Source organism: Eleutherodactylus coqui, chromosome 11 (assembly GCF_035609145.1).
Source record: "Eleutherodactylus coqui strain aEleCoq1 chromosome 11, aEleCoq1.hap1, whole genome shotgun sequence".
Lineage (NCBI taxonomy): Eukaryota > Metazoa > Chordata > Amphibia > Anura > Eleutherodactylidae > Eleutherodactylus > Eleutherodactylus coqui.
Window position 1 is genome coordinate 91,672,750 of NC_089847.1, and position 20,865 is coordinate 91,693,614.

Sequence of the window (20,865 nt, forward strand, 5' to 3'; positions counted from 1 at the left end):
AAAGACAGGTCAATACCAGTGAAAACACACAGATAATAGTAGGTGAGAACATAAGACATAATACAAGCCAAGCCAAAAAGAGATCTGCAATCAACTAGAATTATACAAAAGAGACAACGAGACAGAAGCCGGAGCTCAAGCTACAACGATGGTCTCAGATATTACCAATTCCTCAAATCATCGCTCTATAAATCATTAACCAGACTTCTGTATTGAAAAGAGATGAAAACAAGAAATCGCAGCACAGAGAATGTTGGTTTGGTGTGAAGCAATCCTGACATTATTACTATCATTTCCAGACATATGAAGAATACGTAAAACTGATAGACTGCAAAACTTTCCCAGAGTTACTTGAAAGGTCACGGCAAATCACTGGAGGCTTGCTTTATGGGCCGATCAATTATGAAATACCAGCTCATATGCCAAGATATCAGTGTCTTCGGAAACAACGAATGATATACAGTATCATATCGCTGTACAAATCAGCAATGACACACACTGCTAAATTAAACCATAATAGAGTAGTAAAAAGAGGCAGGATTGTTTTCCAGAAACAGCGCCACTTTGGTCCATGGGTTGTGTCTGGTATTATGGTTTCTGGTACTAATCCTGGACGACTTTCCAGAGCGATGACGTATTGTTAGAAGAGGTCATCAATATAGTAGCTGATCGGCTGAGCTGCTATCTCAGTGTACGGAGTGGGAAGCAGTGGCAGAGCATGCTATTTCCGTGGGAACTGTGCCTGCAATACCATGACAAGCCACTGCAAAGTATAGAGCTGTTTGCTTCCTGTCTGTGCATCAAAATAGCAGCCTAGCAAACAGCTGAGTGGCCACACTCCCAGACACTAAGATAAAGTATCGCTGACCTAAACTGATGGTAGGTCATCAATCTTTTAGAGATGGAAAACCACTTAATTGTTTTGACTGCTTCTCCAGTAAAAAGTGTTTAAAGACGGTTTCCCATCACAGGGGTCCAGGGAGTTCACAAAATGACCGAGAGGAACTTATCAAACCAGGTAGCTATATATGTATGAGCATCTTTTCTTTTCCTAAATCAGATATTTCTTTATTGAACTTTTTCATTTATAAAAAGTTACAAATAGACAGAAACACAACCCCTAACCCAACATACATCCTATGGTATAATTTGGTACAGCCCAGTGAGAAAAGAAAAAAAACCTCTTATAATGACCAAAAAAGTTTGACGATCATCTTGTGTCAATAAAAATAAACTTGTAGAAATACTGAGATTATTATAAAGATACAAATATGTGTAAAATAATAGCCTAAGTGTCAGGTCTGGCGGCTCTGGGGGTCTCCGTGCCTGCACTACCGGTCCTATTACCCGGGCTGCGGGGGTGCGGTGCAGAGGAGCCCTGGTCTTGGTGACCTACCCAGGCTGCCGTGATCCGTTAAGCCAGCTCCGGGAGCGCGCTCCCATGCACAGGGAGGGTGCGCCTAGTTAGCCCATTGCTGGGGACGCGGCGGGTTACCGCCCCGCGTCCCCGTTGACATGACACCTGGCCGCGTCCCTTGTGTCGCTGCCTGTCTTAAGCAGCTGCCAGGGGCTGTTCACTCCCGGCATCCTGTGATTGGGTCCTGCTGCTGTCAGGCTCCCTGCCCCAATCAGCTGCTGGGGCGGGAGTTCTGTCAGCATTTAAACTGCTCAGTTTTCTCCCACCTTGCCAGTGTATGTTTGGTCTCCACCTACTTGCATTACTTGTATTGGATTCCCTGTTTTGACTTGCTTACGTAACAACCGCCCACCATAAAGACACGGTGAATTGTCGCGGGTGCCGTATGGAGCAGGCTCAGGAGCTGCAAAACCCTAGCAAAGGTTCCCAGGGCTGCCATTTTTTGTAGTCTGTTAAGATCTGCCTGAGGCAATGCTTAATGGACCAACTTTAAAAATGTGTAATATACTGCAATATTGAAGTATTGCAGTTTATTGCACAATCAACTGATCGCAAATTCAAGTCTTCTATGGGGACTAAAAACAAATACATGTAAAAGTAGGTTTAATAAAATTTGTAAAAATATTTAAAAAAAAGCTAAAAACATTCCCTTTTCCAATTTTTCATATTAAAAATGAATAAGAAAAAAACAAACATTATTGGTTTTCCTGTATGAATAAGGGCTCAAGCAGACAGCCGTGTCGGATCTCGCTGCGAGAATTCTCGCAGCTGGATGCGACCCGCACCCCAGCAGTGATCCGCGGCTCACCTCCTCCGCCCTGCTATGTGCCGACTGCCGCCCAGCCAGCAAATGTGCAGAGCAGAGCCGGCGCGTTAGTGGTGACGTTTCTGTGTGGGCCTCTGCGAGGCTCGTACAGAAATAGGACATGCCGTGATTTGTTTGCCGCGCGAGTTTTCACGCAGTCAAATTACGTCCGTTTGCATAGGATTGCATAAACTAATGTAATCCTATGGCAGCAGGCACGGGTTGAGATTCTGTGGGAATTTCCACCCGTATGCATTCACCCTAAATTTCCAAACTATTAAAATATAGCATTATTTATCCCACACAGTGAACATTCTAAGGAAAAAACAAAGAAAGAAAGAACTGCATATGTTGGTAGGGCGCAGTCCCTAAAATTGATCAACTTTAGAAAGTGAGCAAAATAGTATTTACTCCAACATGTTACCAATTAAAACTACTGGTCACCCCACAAAAACAAGTCCTTACATAGCTCCATCAAAGGGAAAAAAAATGAGGGGTCTCAAATATGGCAACAAAAATACATTTTTTTAAGTAATAAACTATAAAAAAAACTGTATAAATTTAGTATTGCTGCCTTTGTACTGATCCGCAGAATAACCTTGACTTGCCATTTTTGCTGCTCTGTGAAAACTGTAAAAAGCAAATCCCCCAAAACAATGGCACAATAGGGTTTTTTCTTTCTATGTTTCCCTACTTAAAAAGTTTTAAAAGCTTTTCAATACATTATATGGTACATTCAATAATACTTCCAAAATAATACAGCTTGTCCCGCAAAGAACAAGCCCTCATACGGCTATGCTGACTAAAAAAAGGAGTAATGGCTCTTGAGAAGCAGGAATGAGAAATCGGAAAGGAACATTTGAAAAGAATTGCAAATCATTAAAATAGAACTGATTGCCCTTTCAGTCACTGGTCCTTGGTAACAGCTAGAAGACTTGCACAGGCGGGCAGCATAGAGCCATCTGAATTGCCTACAAGGAGATTGAATACTTCTTAAAGTATAGCTGACACGTTTGCCTGACTCCACAGAATCCTCTTTTGAATGAACAACCTCTTAAACAGGGCAGATAGGGCAGCATAACCCTGCTGACACATTCCCTTTAAATGGAATATGGCAGCTCCTTTGATCCCCTTAAAGGCATTTTCCAGGAAAATACTATTGACGACCTATCCCCTCAGGATGGGTCATCAATAGTTATTTGGTTGGAGTCCACTGCTTGGGAGCCCAGTCGATCAGCTGATTGGGCATCTGATGCCAGCACTGGAATACACATGGGACAAAGTGTAAGCTCTGATTGATTTTAATGAGACCCCAGCTGGCAGTTACAAGTGCCAGCCACTATAATGGGATCAGAGCAGCTGCAGTATGTATTATGATGCTGACCTCAACCAATCAACTATTGATGATCTATACTGAGGATAAAGTGATCAATAGTAAGTTCCTGGTGGTAAACTTATGGGCTCATTGGAGCTGAGTCCACGGAGGTGACTATTATATTTACTTTGCCCGCTGTTCCCTCAATGTGTGTTGTAAAACTGCCATTCGATGCAACTGGTAAACTACTTGTGCGCATAAAGTAATAAGACTAGTCCACAGACAGGGCTTAATAGGAAGAAATTCATGGCAGGTCCGGTGGCCTTCACAAGGTCCCAAGATGCCATGGTAAGGAAAGGGTACTCGACAATCTCATCAAGGAGGGGTAGTCTGAGAAATAAACGGAGTACCCTCGCTCTGCCATTTAAATGCCACTGTCCTTACCAACAATGACATCCAAATGGTTAAATGGACTGAATCAGAGATATCTACTATCAGCTGACACATGCGGCTCCATACACTGATACCCAACATCTGCTGTACATGATCGGTGGACGTAGGGAAGGGGTTAAAACAATTTTTCAGTGTACAATATGTATTTCTTTCCTTAAATTCTCTGCTTAATGCTTTTTAATGGGAACTTTCATTGTTTACTCCCAGCAGATAACAAATATGTGACTTATGATGGACACACAGGCGCTCGGCTCATTAGAGGAAAGAGCTCTAGACTGAGATGTATTCCCGCTTGACCAAAGAACTGTAAATTTACATACATTAATTGCAATTAGGTTAAAAACTGCTATGTTTTAGAAAAGTCCATATCCGCCTCCATTATTAGAAATAATTAGTGCAGTTAATGAAAACAAAGTATATTGGAAAATGGTATAAGGGTGACCATACACATTGGATACTGTAGCTGGCAATCAAATGTTAGTTCAACCCACAGCTTACCCATCCAACACCCCATAATCCAAGCACACTCCGCTGAGCATGCAAGAGTTCTGAATGTACGGAGGAGAGGAAGCAGACGCCCGGCAGACGTTTATCGCCCCAAGAACAACAGGATCAGGCAGTTAATAATAATAATAATAATAATCTTTATTTGTATAGCGCCAACTTATTCTGCAGCGCTTGTTGAAATCCAAATGCCCAATCCTTATCTTCTCCAACATCTGCTGTCAGAGACAGTGGCGAGCCTGCGATACACATTGGGGCAGATAAACTAATACGGTCTTGTAATCAGACAGTACAAACTTGAGGCCCATTTACACACAACGATAATCGCTCAAAATTCGCTTAAAAGCCATCTTTTAAGCGATAACCGTTACGTGTAAATGTGCCGCTCTTTTAGTTTTCTGCCAAACAATGGATTTCAGTTCTGCATGAAATTCATAGTTCAGCAGAACAGCTGGTAAGACAGACCGCATGCTGTGCTCTGTCTGGGTAGCGCTGATTACGTTGTCTCAGCTATCTGCCCTGCGGTAGAACAAAGGGAATGTATTCAGAAAACAGCAGGTGGTCTGTTCCCTGAATACAGCTCCTGGTGACTCACATGCTACTAATTGGTACTAATAGGCATTAGTACCAAGTAGAAGTTTTATGCAAAATGATCGCTCAAAAGCCATCTTTTGAGCAATCATCTTTATGTCTAAATACACCTTTAAATAGTTTTAAAATCCACCTCATCCCCACTTACCCCTCTACTCTACAACCCAGCTTTTTTCCCCGACTTGGATGCAGCACAATTCATATGGTGGCAAACAAACAGATTGACTTCTCTTTACAATTTTCTCATACATGGCAAAATGATTTCAATATCCCCTTTTTATAGCCAATATAAACCACCTCCAGAAGAATGGCGGAGAAGAATGCAGGTTTTCCATTATTGGTCCTCCATCATACCACCGTCAACCAAGGTAGAGATGAGTCGCATGGAAGCCATATGTAAATTCTGCTCCACACATCCAGGCACCCTATCCCATTTCTATAATATTCTGAACGGAATGTTAAAAGATGCCAAGCTTCCCTTTATGTTACAATGGGAGTCAGATTTGCATTCCCCCTTGTCATTAGACCGTTGGCACCACTGCTGTGTGAGACTTTACTCAAAAATAGCTGGCAAGTCTTTTTGACAGAGACATCCTTAAATGTGGTACAGAGAGCTTATCTGGTACTTGAGAGGCTAAATGCTATCTACCCAGAGATCTCCAATTTATGTTTCCGAGGCTGTGACGACATAGGCTCACATCACCACATTTGGTGGACATGTTCAATAGCACAGGCTTTTTGGAGAAAAGTCTTCCATCTCATAGCTTCTGTGACTGGGATGAGTCCTGAACTCAATCAATATGTCTTACTGCTGGGAAAAAAACCTGCGGGTATACGCATTGCCCCCTTTAAATTGCTGCAATATATTAATATCGCAGCACGTATTTCGATAGCCCAGCAATGGCAGAAACCAAACACTCCCATTTGAACCTCTTATATCCCGCATAAATAAAATTCTTTTGAATGATTTCTCTCCTCTCGCTCCCCCGCTCCCTTCCATTGCCATAACACAGCAGCTGTTCAGTACTGAACAGCCGCTGTTTAAACTGAACGATGAGCTTCATCGCTGATCCTTTATGCTACATTAATAATCAGTGATGAAGCTCATCGTTCAACTTAAACAGCCGCCATTCAGTAGCAAATGGCCGCTGTGTTATGTCAATGGAGGGGGCGGGGGAGCAAAAGGAGAGAAATCTCCTGCACTGCCCCACCCCCCTGCTGGCCACTTTGTGACCCAGCCAGCTCCGCTAGCTCCCGTGCAGGAGCACGGGAGCGCGGAGACACAGGGACGAGTGTCAGGCATCGTTTGCCCGATACTCGTCCTGTGTAAATGGGGCTTTACTGTTTTGTATACACAGCTCCTATGTAAACTTCTATGCGTGCCTCCAGGGTAATAGACATGAAACAAATCAAATACTGTAGTCATATTCAAACTTGTCTACTTTTAAGAAAGAAAAATCGGAGAAATTTTGAAGTGGGAAGCACAAAGCGGTGCACATATCACAAAATGCTCACCCATTTAAATAATAGGACCCCCCCCAACCTACAACTTTTAAATCACAAATACTACATTTGAGCCCCCCCATTCAGCAGACCCCAAAATGAATACAAACCACACCAGACATAAATCCTACCACCCTTTATACAGCCCCTACACCTGTGTACAGACCCCAGACCAGACCCCCCTGAACTAACAGAGACCTATATATAAATACAAATTCCCCTAGACCACAAAGCAGAATCCAGACCAGGTATCATTTTGATATTGAATGGCGATATTAGGTTGACCACATATGCAGGCTGAGAAAAATGGCAACTTGAGGGTTTACATCATGGCTTCTGCCTATGTTGCTATTCTTTCTTATTACAAATCTGTCCTATTGCAGTTTATTTTTTAAGTGACCAAATGAGTACAAGTTCGACTCCCCTATGTGAAAGAAAATTAAATTCTTTAACAAGATAAATATTAAAAGTTTTTTTAAAAAGTTCCCCCTTTTAATATAAAACATCAAAACAGAAAAAAACCCAAACATATTTGTTAGAACATCTGTAAAGGTTCAGTCTATTAAAATAACGCATTAATTCTTCCATTTGGTGAATTCGGTCAGAAACAAAAATGCACAACACCAGAAATGCTCTTTTTTTGGTCAATCCATCTGCACGAAAAAAAAAAAAGTTGCATGTACCCCAAAATGTTACCAACAGAAACTACAGGCCATCCCACAAAAAGAAAAACAAAAAACAAGCTTTCAGACAACTTCACCAAAGGAAAAATAAAGTTATGGTAGTCAGAACATGGCAAAAAAAAGTAACTTCTTTCTTTTTTAAAGATATTTTATTTTTAAGGGGTGTACAGCAACGACAACAGAAACTGCATATTGCCGTAATCATATTGACCCACAGACAAAAATTTAATATCTAATTTTCATCACACGGTGTATGTCAGAAAAACGAAAACCCCCAAAATAGAATGCTATTGCTTTTTTTCTGCTTTACACCACTTAAAAAAAATGTTTTAACCCTTTCCAATCCACTGTCTGACGTCTGAAGACATTCTGATTGAAGGCTGTACAGCTTCGATGTTGGAAGACATCCGGCAGGGTATTCTTACTGTATATTACTGGCCGCTGTGTAGTTGGGGGGGCCTCTCCAGCATGTCCCATACTGCAGTACTGGCTCCAGCCAGCAGATAGCGCCATTGTATAATGGCAAAAAGAGAAAGCCCCCTAGGAAACTCTGAGTCCAAAATTGGATTGCAAAAGGTTAAGGTTTTCAGTGCATTACATGCTACATTAAAAGTGGTAGCTTCAAAAGATACAACACGTCCTGCAAAAAACAAGCCTTCATACGGCTATGCTGACAGGAAAATAAAGTTATGATTATTTTGAAAGCAGGCAGGAAAAAAAAAAGGAGTTACGGTAATTACAATCTGAAAACACAAACCATAATAAAAGATTTGTATCTGATATGTATTCTCCTATGTAAGTGTGAATGAGTCCTTAACCATGGAAAGACCTGCATAGAGCAATGCACACAAAGTAGGGGGTCCCTTTTTATGAAGACTATTTGCACAGTTTCAACATTTTTTTTCATTGTGAAAGCATCAGAGACGTAAAAAATGATTGCAAAAAGTGGACAATCGTAGCCTTCAAGTTTTAGGTGGTTTCCCGTATTTTTGATGCTCTAGTTTGGAATGCAAAGAATTAAAAGAATCCAATCAGTGAATATGATGTGCAGAGAACAAGAAAACACTTACTGTCTCTTCTGTCCACCCAACTGACTCCAGACTTCTATCACAAAGCCGTCCAACTGTTCATCCTGGTGATACAAGGAGGGATCATACACAGATTACACGGGTACAGGCACGCCACATACAGTCAGCTGAGGTTACTACAGACATCTCTTATCTTAACATGTCACAATATAGAAACTCTGTTAAGAGGAGCTATAACCAAAAAGAACAGGTACCGTACATCTCCTGGTACCTTAACCCCCTGAGGACATGGCTGCTTTTTGTTTTTTCATTTTTGGTTTTACCCCCCAGCTTTAAAAAAAAAAAAAAAAAAAATTAAAAAAATCGTACCTTTTTTATTTTTTCTGTTGACCTAGCCATATGAGGGCGACTTTGTTGCGACACGAGTTGTATTTTTCAATAGTTCAATATTAAGTACCATAAAGTGTACTGAAAAACCTTTTTAACCCATTAAGGACCAAGCACGGTAAATATACTGCACCTGGTCCTGGGCTTAAAGCCCTGTTGATAGCAAAATTATGGCAGGGATTTAAGCCTCCTGTCTCTGCAATAAATCAGAAGCAGGACGGGTTGTCAGCTGTTAGTAACAGCTGATAACCCGAAGGAGAAGGCAGGGGGGATTTTTAACCCTTTCTGCCTTTTCCTTCCCCGAGTACACAGCGCTCAATGAGCACTGTGTACTAGAAAGTAACTTTCACTACGGGAGCCCGGGGGGTGGGAGAAGGGGGGGGTCATGAGACCACCGGGGTTCTCTGCTACAGCAGAGCTGCAGGGTTATACTAGTCCCTGGCAGCTCTGCGAGTGACTAATGTCACTCCAGGGGTTGTTTCTCCCTGCAACTGAGGCTCCTAGGGATGCCCCAGCTACAGTGGGAAAGTGTAAAATAAAAAAAAAAACCAAAACATGTGAATATCCCCCAAAGGTCTTGCATGACGTCATGGGGGACATAGATGGTAAAAAACATAATTACAATTACATACACAAAGAAAACAAAATTACAGAATAAAACAACAATATTTACATAGGAAAGAAAATTAATTTTGAATAGCTGTGTGCTGTAAAATTACCAGGAAAAAAGCCGCAAAAGTAGAAGAATTAAAAAAGTCTCACAGTAAAGTTTTACTTTGCACATGCAACTTTGTAATTGTCTCTGACATGCAAGATTAATGGTCAAGGCTGGAGTACAAGGGCTGGAGGTTTACAGAATAGAGTTAACTGATCGGGGCATACAGACAGCGGAAACACTCTGTACTATTATACTATATGGTTTGCACAAAAACATATTTTCAGGCTAATTCAGTATTTTCAAGAAATGTTGAAGAAAATATCTATCTCCTACTGGGTAATAGTGCCAAGGAGGTGGTTGTGACAAACTGCTCCGCTGCGCTCAGCCCTACCAAATTACGCTTTATTTTTTATAAAAAGCCACTGTACAGTGAATATTTTACAAAACGAAACAAAAGTTATTTATGAAAAGCCATAAAAGTTGTGCGGAGCCTCTCCTGCTGAATAAAACATCAGTGCATCCATGCAGGAGACATGCTCTGTTTCACACTTTCTGGCTAACCAACCTGAGAAGTCTTAGGCTGTTTTGCATAAAAAGTCCGCCTGTTGTTTCATCGGAGTCTGTGGCTGCTATATAAATGGTCTGTTGTGATCCCCCTGTATAAAATGGTCTATAACGTTAGGGACAATGAAGGTATGAAGATTCGCCTCGGCTAGTGTAGTTCTTTATATACACAGTTCATTCCGTAATATCTGTGGAATGTTGGACCCACAGAATGAGCAGGTTCAAGATGATATACTGGGCACATTAACACTTTGGAGTGTAAGGACGTGCGCCAGGTGTCCACCATCAGGTCTTACTGCACGGTCGGCAGGGCTCTAAGAGCTTATCCTATGGCTGCCACATCCGGAGACCTTATAGTACAGCTAAATCACAGCCTCATGGGTTACTATTACTAGAGCACCAAAGTAAGAGCTGCTTTTAACCTGATGAAGGTCAAACCACCAGTCACATGGGCTTTAAAAAGAAAGTGAAGATAAAGATAAAGATTTCTTTTAACAGTAGAAAAATAAGAAATAGTAAGTCGTTGCATTAAAAAAATGATCACTGCATCCATAAAAGTCCAATTTATGAAAATAGCACTTTATTGATTCTATATAGTGAATGGTATCAGAAAATGAGAAAGCAGTGCCAGAATTCTGTGTTTTCGGTCACCCCGTCTTCAAGAAAAAAATGGAACTAAAAGCTGTTGAATTTTAGTTCGAAATAGTACCCATAAAAACTACATGCTCCCTTGCAAAAACATGAGCCCTCTCACAACCCCATTGACAAAAAATAAAAAAGTTATGGGGGTCAAAAGAAAGCAAGCTATTTTTTTTTTTTTTAAGCAACACAACATAAAAACTCTAATTTGTATCGCCATAATCATACTGACCCACAGAATAAAGAGAACACGCCATTTTTACTGCACCATGAACGACGTAAAAACAAAACTCACTATAAAACGGCGTCATTGCGGTTTTTTTCTTCCCATTTCACTGCACTTAGAAATGTTTAAAAGTTTTCCAATACATTATTTCGCACCAGAAAAATAAAAAAGCTTTATGATTTTTTTAAATATGGGAAAGAAAAGATGAGAAAAAAAAAGAAGACTGTAGTGGAAAGTAATAAATGTATACACAGTATGTAGTAACATCAAAACTCTAAGCTCCCTCCAGCGGGGGCGCTGTGTAGACAGAATCTGTCTATGAAGAAGGTTTACGACTCTGTATCAGAAACACAGAGCTCAAACTACTAGGAAGATATATTAACCACTTAAGAACCAGGGTGTTTCAGTCACAACTCTGTCTCTCCCTGCTATGGATTAATCCCCCATAGCTCTGCTCTCTCTGCTATGGGGGATTAGTCCATAGCCCGGCTATTATGGGATAGCCTTATAGTGCAAAGAGAGTGGGAGGGCTAGAGAGAGGGGCAGGACTATAGGGCTTTGCACATATCTCTCATAGCAAAGAGGGGACAGGGCTAGAGGGTCGATCCCTCTAGCCACAACCCTCCTCCTCCGCTCTCGAGGGAAGCCCTGTAACCAGCTCCCCCTCTTTAGGGAAATCCCTTTGGGAGAGAGTTGGAGCGAGTCCCCTACTGCCTCCCACCCCCCTCCTCCTCTGCTGCTGGGGAACTGCCCTGCAGGGAGGCAGGAGGAATACCCCACTGCTTACAGCAGGGCATTTTTAAAGGTGGTGCCCAGAAGTACATTTTAAATGTCTCGTTGTAAATTCCTGTTAGTTCCCGTGGGAATTAAGGGATCCCTCAGGGAGTCCTCTCATCCCCGCGGGGACTAGCAGGAGTTTACAGCGGGACATTTAAAATGTGCTTCTAGGCAGCAAGTTTTAAATGCCGTGCTGTAAGCAGCGGGGAATCTATTCCCTGCGCAGGAATTTCCATAAATTCCTGCTACCATAGGAGTCAATGGAAACTTCTGCACATTGCGCACCAAAGATAGGGTAGTACGGACCTGCGATGTGGGCATTGTAGCCACGCATGTATTATCTTTGTTAGATGTGCTCATTTATGTGAGCGCATCCATAGGAACTTATTGGTTCCTATAGAAGCGTGTTTGTAGCAAGAGAGAAAGCAGAAGTGGTTTAAAACTGCCTTCTCTTCCAGGTCCTTGGCTGTGTCTGACAGCTGAGGACCCAACTTGCTTCTGCTAGATTTCAGGAGCAGGCGCACTAATCCCGCGACGTATTTTTAGCCCAGGACCAAGCTCTGTAAATTTACATCCCTTGGTCCTTTAGGGGTTAAATAATCAGCACAGAAATTTGAACCTATTTAGCGAATAGGAAAAGCAAAACAGTGTTCAAGGGTGGACATTTCTTTAGTTGCAAAGTACGCTCAATACAGGTTGCGCAGATTTCCGTAGCGCAAGAATAAGAAGCATTCGCTTTAACTGCCGTGTCCTAAAAAAACTAAGTTCTTCTTTTTTACAAAAGTTGCCTCTCCTCTTTAAGTTTTGCACATCTGCAATAGAGCTCAGGTCTTTTGAGCAGAACTACAGGACTTCAAATAAAGTAACATGAAAGGCCCAGCAGATGGAACTCCGAGCGGTGTGGAGAGATAACTGGAGGGTTAGGAGCACTACCTAAAATAAGAACACAATGAAGGAAAGCCGGCTAAGGTATGAAGGGTCCCGGCTACGGCACACAAGGCCAGGCTTTGATATCGATAGGTACACAGTAAACTATAGTGAAATCTTTGACAATTAACCAGATCAAGGCTTACAAGGTACAGCACGGTTGAACAGTCCTTTTTTGGGAGCCTGGATATAGAAGTAGCTTTTCCGAAGTAGAGCTTAAAATGTCACGGCAAACATAGACGAAGGTGCTGCTCAGTACCGAGAGTCCTCAGAAGACTTCAGATGTGAAGGAGACTTTTATTTATTGAAAACATCAACATTTTTCAGGACTGTACTAGTCTGTTCTTCAGGAGATACAGGTGTGTTGTCCCGAGGAAAAAAAAGGTAGAGAGTTGAAAGACGTTCGTGTTCTCACATTTTCAAATACAAGCCTCTGTTGGCTCACATCTGACGTCTTCTGAGGAATCTTGGTGCCGAGTAGCTCCGTCGGCTACAAGCCTTTACTTTCTTCACTGCCCGCTTAATCTACACAATATGGTCCGCCAGATCCGGAGGCAGCAGATAGCTGCAGCTCTTCATATGTCAGTATAAGTGTTGTGTTCTTAGTGCGACACCTAAAGGGGAGCAGATCCATGAAGGGGGGATCCCCAGGGAACTAGCAGCTCTTGAGCCAGCATGTTGTAGATATCAGGGTTGCCCTGTGAAGTGCGGTCCTCTTTTCCCCAGATATATTTAATGCAAATACTTCAAACTTTTACTCATCGATTAGCCACACTCACTGCAGCGTGAACATAAGAATTCACCGACAATCCAATTAACTATCAAGCCACCAAAGCACAGCCATCAGCTCTTATGCAGCGAGGGTATATGTGCAATTAATGTCTCCCCTTTATTGTCCCTCTCACTTTAAGATGGGTTCAATAGCGTTTGCTGTATAGTAGTGATAATGCAGTTGGCAGCGACTCCTTGTGGTTGCATATTGTTATGTGTCTTCTTTTGCAGGACCTGATCATGTGAAGGTTCTGGGTGGTAATTGGCTGACATTAGCACCAGTATTTAAGGTAGTATGGCGCCAATATTGTCAGGGAGAGGGATTGTCCACAACGTGCTGTACTGTAGAATCGTTTATCAGAGTCTACCAGGCCACCGGGTACCGTTCTTACACCGTTATGCGGCCCGGGATGGTACCCAGAAAGGGCTGTTCTGATAACCAGAGGCAATAAGAAGCCTCAGATTAAAGTCAGTCATATGGTTTAAGCAAAGCTGCACGCCCGGCCTGACCCTCGCCATGCTATGATTGCTGCTTGACTGCGGATTTCATCAAGTGCTTGATTCGAGCTTAGTATTACGGACGGCTGACCACAGTTGTTTAGTGACTGTTTATACCAAGAGAAATAAAAAAGCAGGCTTCGCATAGAGCGGATCAAAAAGGGTTGCTAGTCATTGTAAGGCTGGGTTCCCACGGCGCAGATTTGCTGCAAAATGTCAGCATTACAATTACGCCCACGGCTCCCAATCCCGGGATTAGCCAGCAAAGTGCATGAGATTTTGCAAATATCTCCTTCACACACTGCGGCCAATCTGTTGCTGTGCGGAAACAGACATGCGGCGCGGAAAACAAAGACGCAGCGTCTCAATTCTTTTTTCATTTTCGCAGTGGCCTCTTTCCTCTTTATGGGGAGAGAATGCCGACGGCAAAACTGCTCCAAAACCCACGGCTAAAGGCACATGATGGCATTCCAGTCGGGTGACTGCAGGAAACCTATTTGCTCCCATCTACAGCCTTGTCATCGGGCACAATACCTGATGGACTTATGTCCTATGGTAAAGGGGTCTCTTGCAGAGCTGCCTACTGTTTCAGTATCCCTAGGGCAAAGATCCCAAGAATAAGTCCCTCGCCAGTAAGACCTGCATACTCGAAACTCATGGAGGCCCCAAATACCAACCAGGATCCCCTTGTTTCACCTGCACCATCATCTACCGCTGTTGAGTCTAAAAAGGGACATAAAAAAACATCTGCCATGGGCCGACCCTATTCGAGGGCATAACTGCCACTGTCCAGCCACAGTAGGCCCCAACACTCAATTTATCGGGCAGGTACTTCTTGTGATGTCACTGACTGCCACGTTCTCATATTAGATATCAACACCTTTTTTAGAACCTTAAAACCTTAAATGTATGTAAAAATGTGGTGGATTTTATTGCGCATCCACACTAAGGGCTCTTTCACATGGGCGCTAATAAGCTGTGTTTTCACGCCAGTCCGTATATATGCTACCGATGTGAAGCATTAGTTTCCATTGCATCCGTTCACATAGGGCGAATATACGGCACATGAAAATGTGGAACCATGAAAAATGGAACATACGCGACCAAATTACGCTCTGACGCATATACATTTGGCAAAAAGATAGTTGTGGAACTATCTTTTGGCCAATATACGCTGGCAGGTCCTATAGACTCCTATGGGAGCTGGGGAAAAAAAGGAAAGGGGAGGCATTTTTGAAGTGGCACACACTGCAAAAAGCTTAGAGGTGTCTCTATGTAGGCATTAGAAGTCAATTTAAAGGATTTAGGCTGAGCGAGAGTTTTCTGGGGTGCAGAGTATTTTTTCACTAAAAACCACGCTCACGGTCGTGTGAATGGGCAAGAAAACGCTACTTACCCTGGCGGGAAAAAGTCATTTCACTCGATTTTACGGCACCGACGAGAAATCGTAAAAATGCCTCTGCCCGTTGTTAAGAAAATTGTAGATCAATGTATCAGTTAATTGTTTTTCTATTAGATTGTAGACTAGAAAGATATAGCATGCTGCTAGTATAAGCAGTGAAGGGGTTAAACGAAACCTTTTCTATACCAGTGAATGGTATGGATAAAGAAGATAAGATAGCCCTCCAGACCCCTTTTTCACTGAATTTGTTACATTTTTTTGTATGTTATAGCTACACCTTAAAAGGTGTAACTTATGGTAAACATTTTAGTTGTAACCTATAATGTATTCTTATTAATCTTGGAGGTATGTACTTTTCCTGTGATGTCATTTATGGTATATAAACCACATGCACCTTTGAATACATTAGAAATCATTTGATACCGCAACAAGGCTGGTGTGATTTGTATTTCTCCTGGGCCCAGACTTCTACACGAGATCTGGGATTGTCTTCTCCTTGGTAAACACATAAAGTCTCCTTACACCCGTGTAAAAGAGCCCTAAAACCCACACTATTTGGTACATTTCACCATTTCAATTGAAGAGGCGTATGTAGAGTGTTGTAGACACAGTCCAAACTCTACATCAATGGTGCACACTTTAGTGTGAATTATCCACAATAGTAAATCCACACCAAATTTCCAATGTGTGAACACACCCTAAGGGCATGCACACATGAGGCAGTTCATCCACAGTGGAAAATCCACAACGGCAACATCCACAAGAAATGGTGCAGCTTCTGCCATGTATTTGGTATGCAATTCCTGCAGAATTACTGCTGATTTCACCCCCTCTTTTGAAGGGGTAAAGTCCATGGTGAAATTGAGCAGCATAAATTAACCCCTTAAGGACCAAGTGTGGTAAATATGTGCGACAAGTGCAGAAATCAAGCAGGAGCAGGTCGGATTCTTAACTGTTAGTAACAGCTGAGGACCCAGAGAAGACGGGAGAAGCAGTTTTTAACCACTTCTGCCTTCCCCTTTCCATGCTACAAAGTGCTCAACGAGTGCTATGTACTAAAGAGTGAAAGTGGAAGTATTATTTCTTCCACTATGCAACCCAGTAATCAAAAGACTGCCGGGTCCCCCTGTTACAGCAGAGATGTAGAGTCCTTGCAGACCCAGATCAGCTCTGCCAGTGACTACTATCACAACAGGGGGATGACTTTCCCTGTAACTGGGGCTTCTGTGGATACTACAACTACAGTGGAAAAGTGTGAACTAAAAAAAAAAAAAAAAAAGACCATGTGAATAACTCTTATATGATGTCTCGTGGGTCATAGATGATAAAAAAAAATATAGTTCCAAAAATAAGTAAAAAAGAGAAAAAAAAATTACAGTATAAAATAAAACTATATACATAAAAAAATGACCCACCAACAACACAAACCGTTGCCGTATGTGCTCTCTAATTCGAAAACATACATATATATCAAAACATCCAAAACAAAATGAGGAATCCATTCATATACTTTATTTTAGTATAAATATATTAGTTTAAAAAACTCTAAATTAAAAAAACATCTTTTGTTAAGCTTTTTACCCCCCCCCCCCCCCCCCAAAAAAAAATAGGGAAAAAAAGTCAATGAAAAAAGATATCATAAAATAATAGCCCTATATGTCATGGAGAAAAAAGCGCAGCAAAAATAATTTCTTGCTCGTGTCATTGGGGGACACAGCAAAGACAGTGGATATAGCTACTAGGACACTAAGCAAAAAAGTGTTAGCTCCGCCCACTGGCTATATCTCCTCCTGCCCATATCAGGCTAATCAGTTTTTTGCTTAGTGTCATACAAGGAGGACGGTCTCACCCATAAGGGCTGAATGTTTGCTTCGGATAGGCCAGGGTTAATGGGGAGGCAGGCTCTCCCCATTAATCCAACCGAGGAGGGCGAACACTTCAGTTCAGGAGTTGTCCGGCTGTTGTCTGCCCGGCCCCCTTAGAAGAAAAGGAGGCACATCCGGAGTTTCTGCATGCAGCCCGCCAGCAAGAGCCCCCCGCATTTTTTCCAGTGGTCTGCATCTGCTGGAGCTGGGGAGCCGCCATCTTTAGGAGTCTGATTGAGGGACAGAAAGGTGAGTATGTTCCCTTCCCCCTTCCTTTTTTCTGGCCGGGGGACAGCTGGGTGTTCATCTGTGCTGGGAGTGAGACAGGACTACTTTTCTGCTGAGCCCTTCCACCTGGTGGAGAGTTCTGTAAGGGGGAGATGGGGGGGGGCAGCTACCCTCCCTTTCTCTCTCCCTGTCTCTCCCAATTTCCCCCAGGTCCTAGGGCATTCCTCCCCTTCCCTACCCACCGCCCCTGGTACTGGGACGGCGGCAGGCTCTGAAAGGAGTACCTGGGGTGGGTTACAGCGGTCTCCATTGGGTTTCCTGCTGGTGAGGGGCAGCTGTAGCTCAAGGTGCGGTGGAGCCCTTCCTGGGATATGCATACCCAAGGCTCTAGTGGATAGGCCCTACAGCTCACAAGTGTCCTCCCGGTCCCCGTCGTCCCCGTCGCTGGTGCGCCCTTTGGGTTCGAGGTCGCAATAGTCCCTTGGGGGGGATAGCAGTTCCGTATGGGGGATTGTCAGAGTCCTCCGTGGACTCTGAAGTGGTAAAGGAGCAAGCTCCTAAACTCTCCACTATGGTGGAGGGCGTGATAGTGGCGGTTCATGAAACTTTCCATTTCACTGAGCAGGAGCCAGCTGCTCTGGAGATGTCCTTTTTCAGGTAACCCAGGCGCCCCCCGAAGACTTTTCCGCCCCATGAGGACTTTGACAAGGTTCTGTCAAAGGAATGGAAAGATTCTAACAAATGCTTTTCCAAATTGGGTTATTTGGACGTGATGTACCTTTTTCTGCTGGATCTGGTGGAGAAACGGTCATCTTCGCTGGCGGTTAATCTGCCTGTCTCCCGCTGGGTGAAGCACACAGTTCTGCCCACGGCGGATGCTTCTTCTCTCAAAGACTCCCGAGATGGGAAACTTTCGCGAAGTCTGTGTTTGAGGCAGCAGGGTCAGCCCTCAGGCCCATATTCGCCTCGTCCTGGGTCAGTAAAGCCATCACGTATTGGGCGAAGCAGTTACGTGGGGGAATCCTTGTGGGTGCTTCCCCGGGGGAACTGGCGGATAGGGTGCAGCAGATGGAACAGGCGGGCAAGTTTCTCTGTGAAGCTTCCTTGGATGCGGCCAAGCTTGTGGCGCGAGCGTCTGCAGCTTCGATGGCAACTCGCCGGATTCTGTGGTTAAAGTCGTGGGATACGGATGCTTCCTCCAAGGGGGTCGCTGACCAGCATTCCCTTAGGATGTTCTCGGCTTTTCAGCACCAGGCTGGATGAGCTCATCTCGGAAGCCACAGGGGGAAGGAGTTCTCTTTTACTGCAGAGTCAATCCAAGCAATCGACGGCCTCACAGCATAGGCGTTTTCGTTTTCATTCCTTTCGCTGGCCGAGCCCTCACAGGTTGGAGGTCAGGAAGACCCCTCAGAAACACGAGCAAAAGGAAGGGCCATCATTCAAGCCAAGGCCATCCTGGCGGTCAGGTCCCGGTCAGCTAAGGCCCCCAGGACTACGTCATCTGCATGAGGGGCAGCTCCCACCCATCTTGGACAGAGTGGGGGGACGGCTTTCCCAGTTCAGCGAAATCTGCTTAGATCCTGCTTGGGAAGAATAAAGATCTTTTGAACTGCACCCTGGATGCTGCCACTCTTGTATCTATATATAGTTCAGCAAAGTCTGGGGGGGCTCAGGTCTCGGACGCTTGACTGTGGGAGGTCGTATCAAGGGGTTATGCCATCAAGCTCTATTACAGAGGGATTGCTGTGATTCCATATCAGGACAGCATCATGTTAAACACCCCAAACGAAGCAGGAATAGGTGCGCTCTCTGCTGTCCCGACGCCCGGGGTCGATTCGACACCGGACGAGATGTCTAGGGCTGGTGGTCTCTTTCTTCGGGGCGATTCCTTTCGCCCAGTTTCACGCCTGTCCCCGGCAGTGGACCCTACTGTCGATGCGTCCACCGAGGAAGCAGCGCTCCCTCCAATGGTGGTTAGTCCCTCAGCATTCTGAGGGGCAAGTCGTTCCTGCCCCTACGATGGCAAGTTCTTACCGTGAGGAGAATCAGGATCGAACGGCTTCCAGTGAGGCTCATAGCTCTGCATTGGCCTCGGTGGGCCTGGTACGTGGAACCCATCGATCTACTAGCAGATGCTCCCTGGTGCTTTTCTCGGTGAGAAGATCTTCTCTCTTAAGAACCCCTCTACCCCCCGAGTTTGTCCATGCTACGTTTGACAGCATAGCGGTTGAGGCCGTGGTTTTAAAAGCACATGGTTTTTCGGACTCGGTCATCCTAATGATGATTAAGGATAGGAAGCTGTCTTGGTTAAAGGTGTATCATCGCATGTGGAGAAGGTTCATCCTTTGGTGCGAGTGGAGAGGTTTTCACCCTATGTGTTTTTCTTTGGACCGCCTCCTGTCCTTCCTCCAGGATGGGTTGGTAATAGGGCTCAGCCTCAGTTCTCTTAAGGGACAAATTTTCACCTTGCCTGTCCTTTTTTAGCGCCCCTTGGCATCCAGGTCGGCTGTGTCCTGCAAGGGGTCGCTCAAGCTGCACCCCTCTTTCGCTCCCCGGTACCACCTTGGGATTTGAAGCTGGTTTTGGGAAGCCCTACGGGTTTATCCGTTCGAACCATTAACAGACGTACCATGGCGGTTATTGTCCTGGAAGGTAGCCTTACTTCCCTCCGAAGGGTCTCCGAGATTGTGGCACTGCCGGCAAAGCCACCCTTTACGGTGTTCCACCAGGATAAGGTTGTATTGCGTCCAGTTCCTTCTTTTCCCCCAAAGGTGGTGTCGGCTTTCCATATTAATGAGGACATTGTGTTGCCGTTGTTTTGTCTGGCGGCAGTCCACCCAAGGGGACGGGCTCTGCAGACTTTAGACCTAGTGCAAGCTCTGAAAATGTATTTGGAACAGACTTCGTCATTCCAACGCTCTGATTCTTTATTCGTGATACCGGAAGGTCTGAGATGCCTCCAAAGCTACCATCACACGCTGGATTTGCTCGGCCGTGGTTGGGGGTTACCGGGCAGAGGATAAGACACTGCCCTTTTCGGGTGACAGCACACTCTGCCAGGGCGGTGGGGGCCTCATGGGTGGTCCGCCATGGTGCCTCCGCTTCGCAAGTGTGTAGGGCAGCTACTTGGTTGTCCCTACACACTTTCTCTAAGCTCTACCAAATTCATACTTTTGCGTCAGCTGACGCTTCGCTAGGTCGGAAGGTTTTACAGACGGCTGTAAACTGACCGCATGAGTTTATGACTTTCCTTTTCCCTCCCTCGAGGACTGCTTTGGAAGGTCCCACGGTCCTTGCTGTGTCCCCCAATGACACGAGCGAGAAAAGAGGATTTCTTACTCACGGTAAAATTTCTTTCTCGTCTCATCATTGGGGGACACAGCACCCTCCCCTTATTTATAAGACACCTTTTTTTTTTGTCCTGGCCAGCACCCCGATTCTGTAAGTCACACATGGTGCTGTGTTTTCATTACAGTTATAACCTTTGTGTCATATTGCAAACTTTTGTTGCCTTTTTGTTCCTGCGTCGCTACTCCTACTGCTGGCATATAAACTGATTAGCCGGGTGTCGGCAGGAGGGATATAGCCAGTGGGCGGAGCTAACACTTTTTTGCTTAGTGTCGC

General features: G+C 44.3%; 1 protein-coding gene across 1 annotated transcript in view; it reads right to left on the reverse strand.

Annotated features, from left to right (window-relative positions):
- The window catches only part of CHID1 (chitinase domain containing 1), a 397,709-nt gene that overhangs the window by 344,663 nt on the left and 32,181 nt on the right, over positions 1-20,865 (reverse strand). Inside the window, exon 7 of the mRNA XM_066583038.1 lies at positions 8,342-8,403. Within this exon, the coding sequence (XP_066439135.1) occupies positions 8,342-8,403 (62 nt within the window). The remainder of the gene's footprint in view (positions 1-8,341; positions 8,404-20,865) is intronic.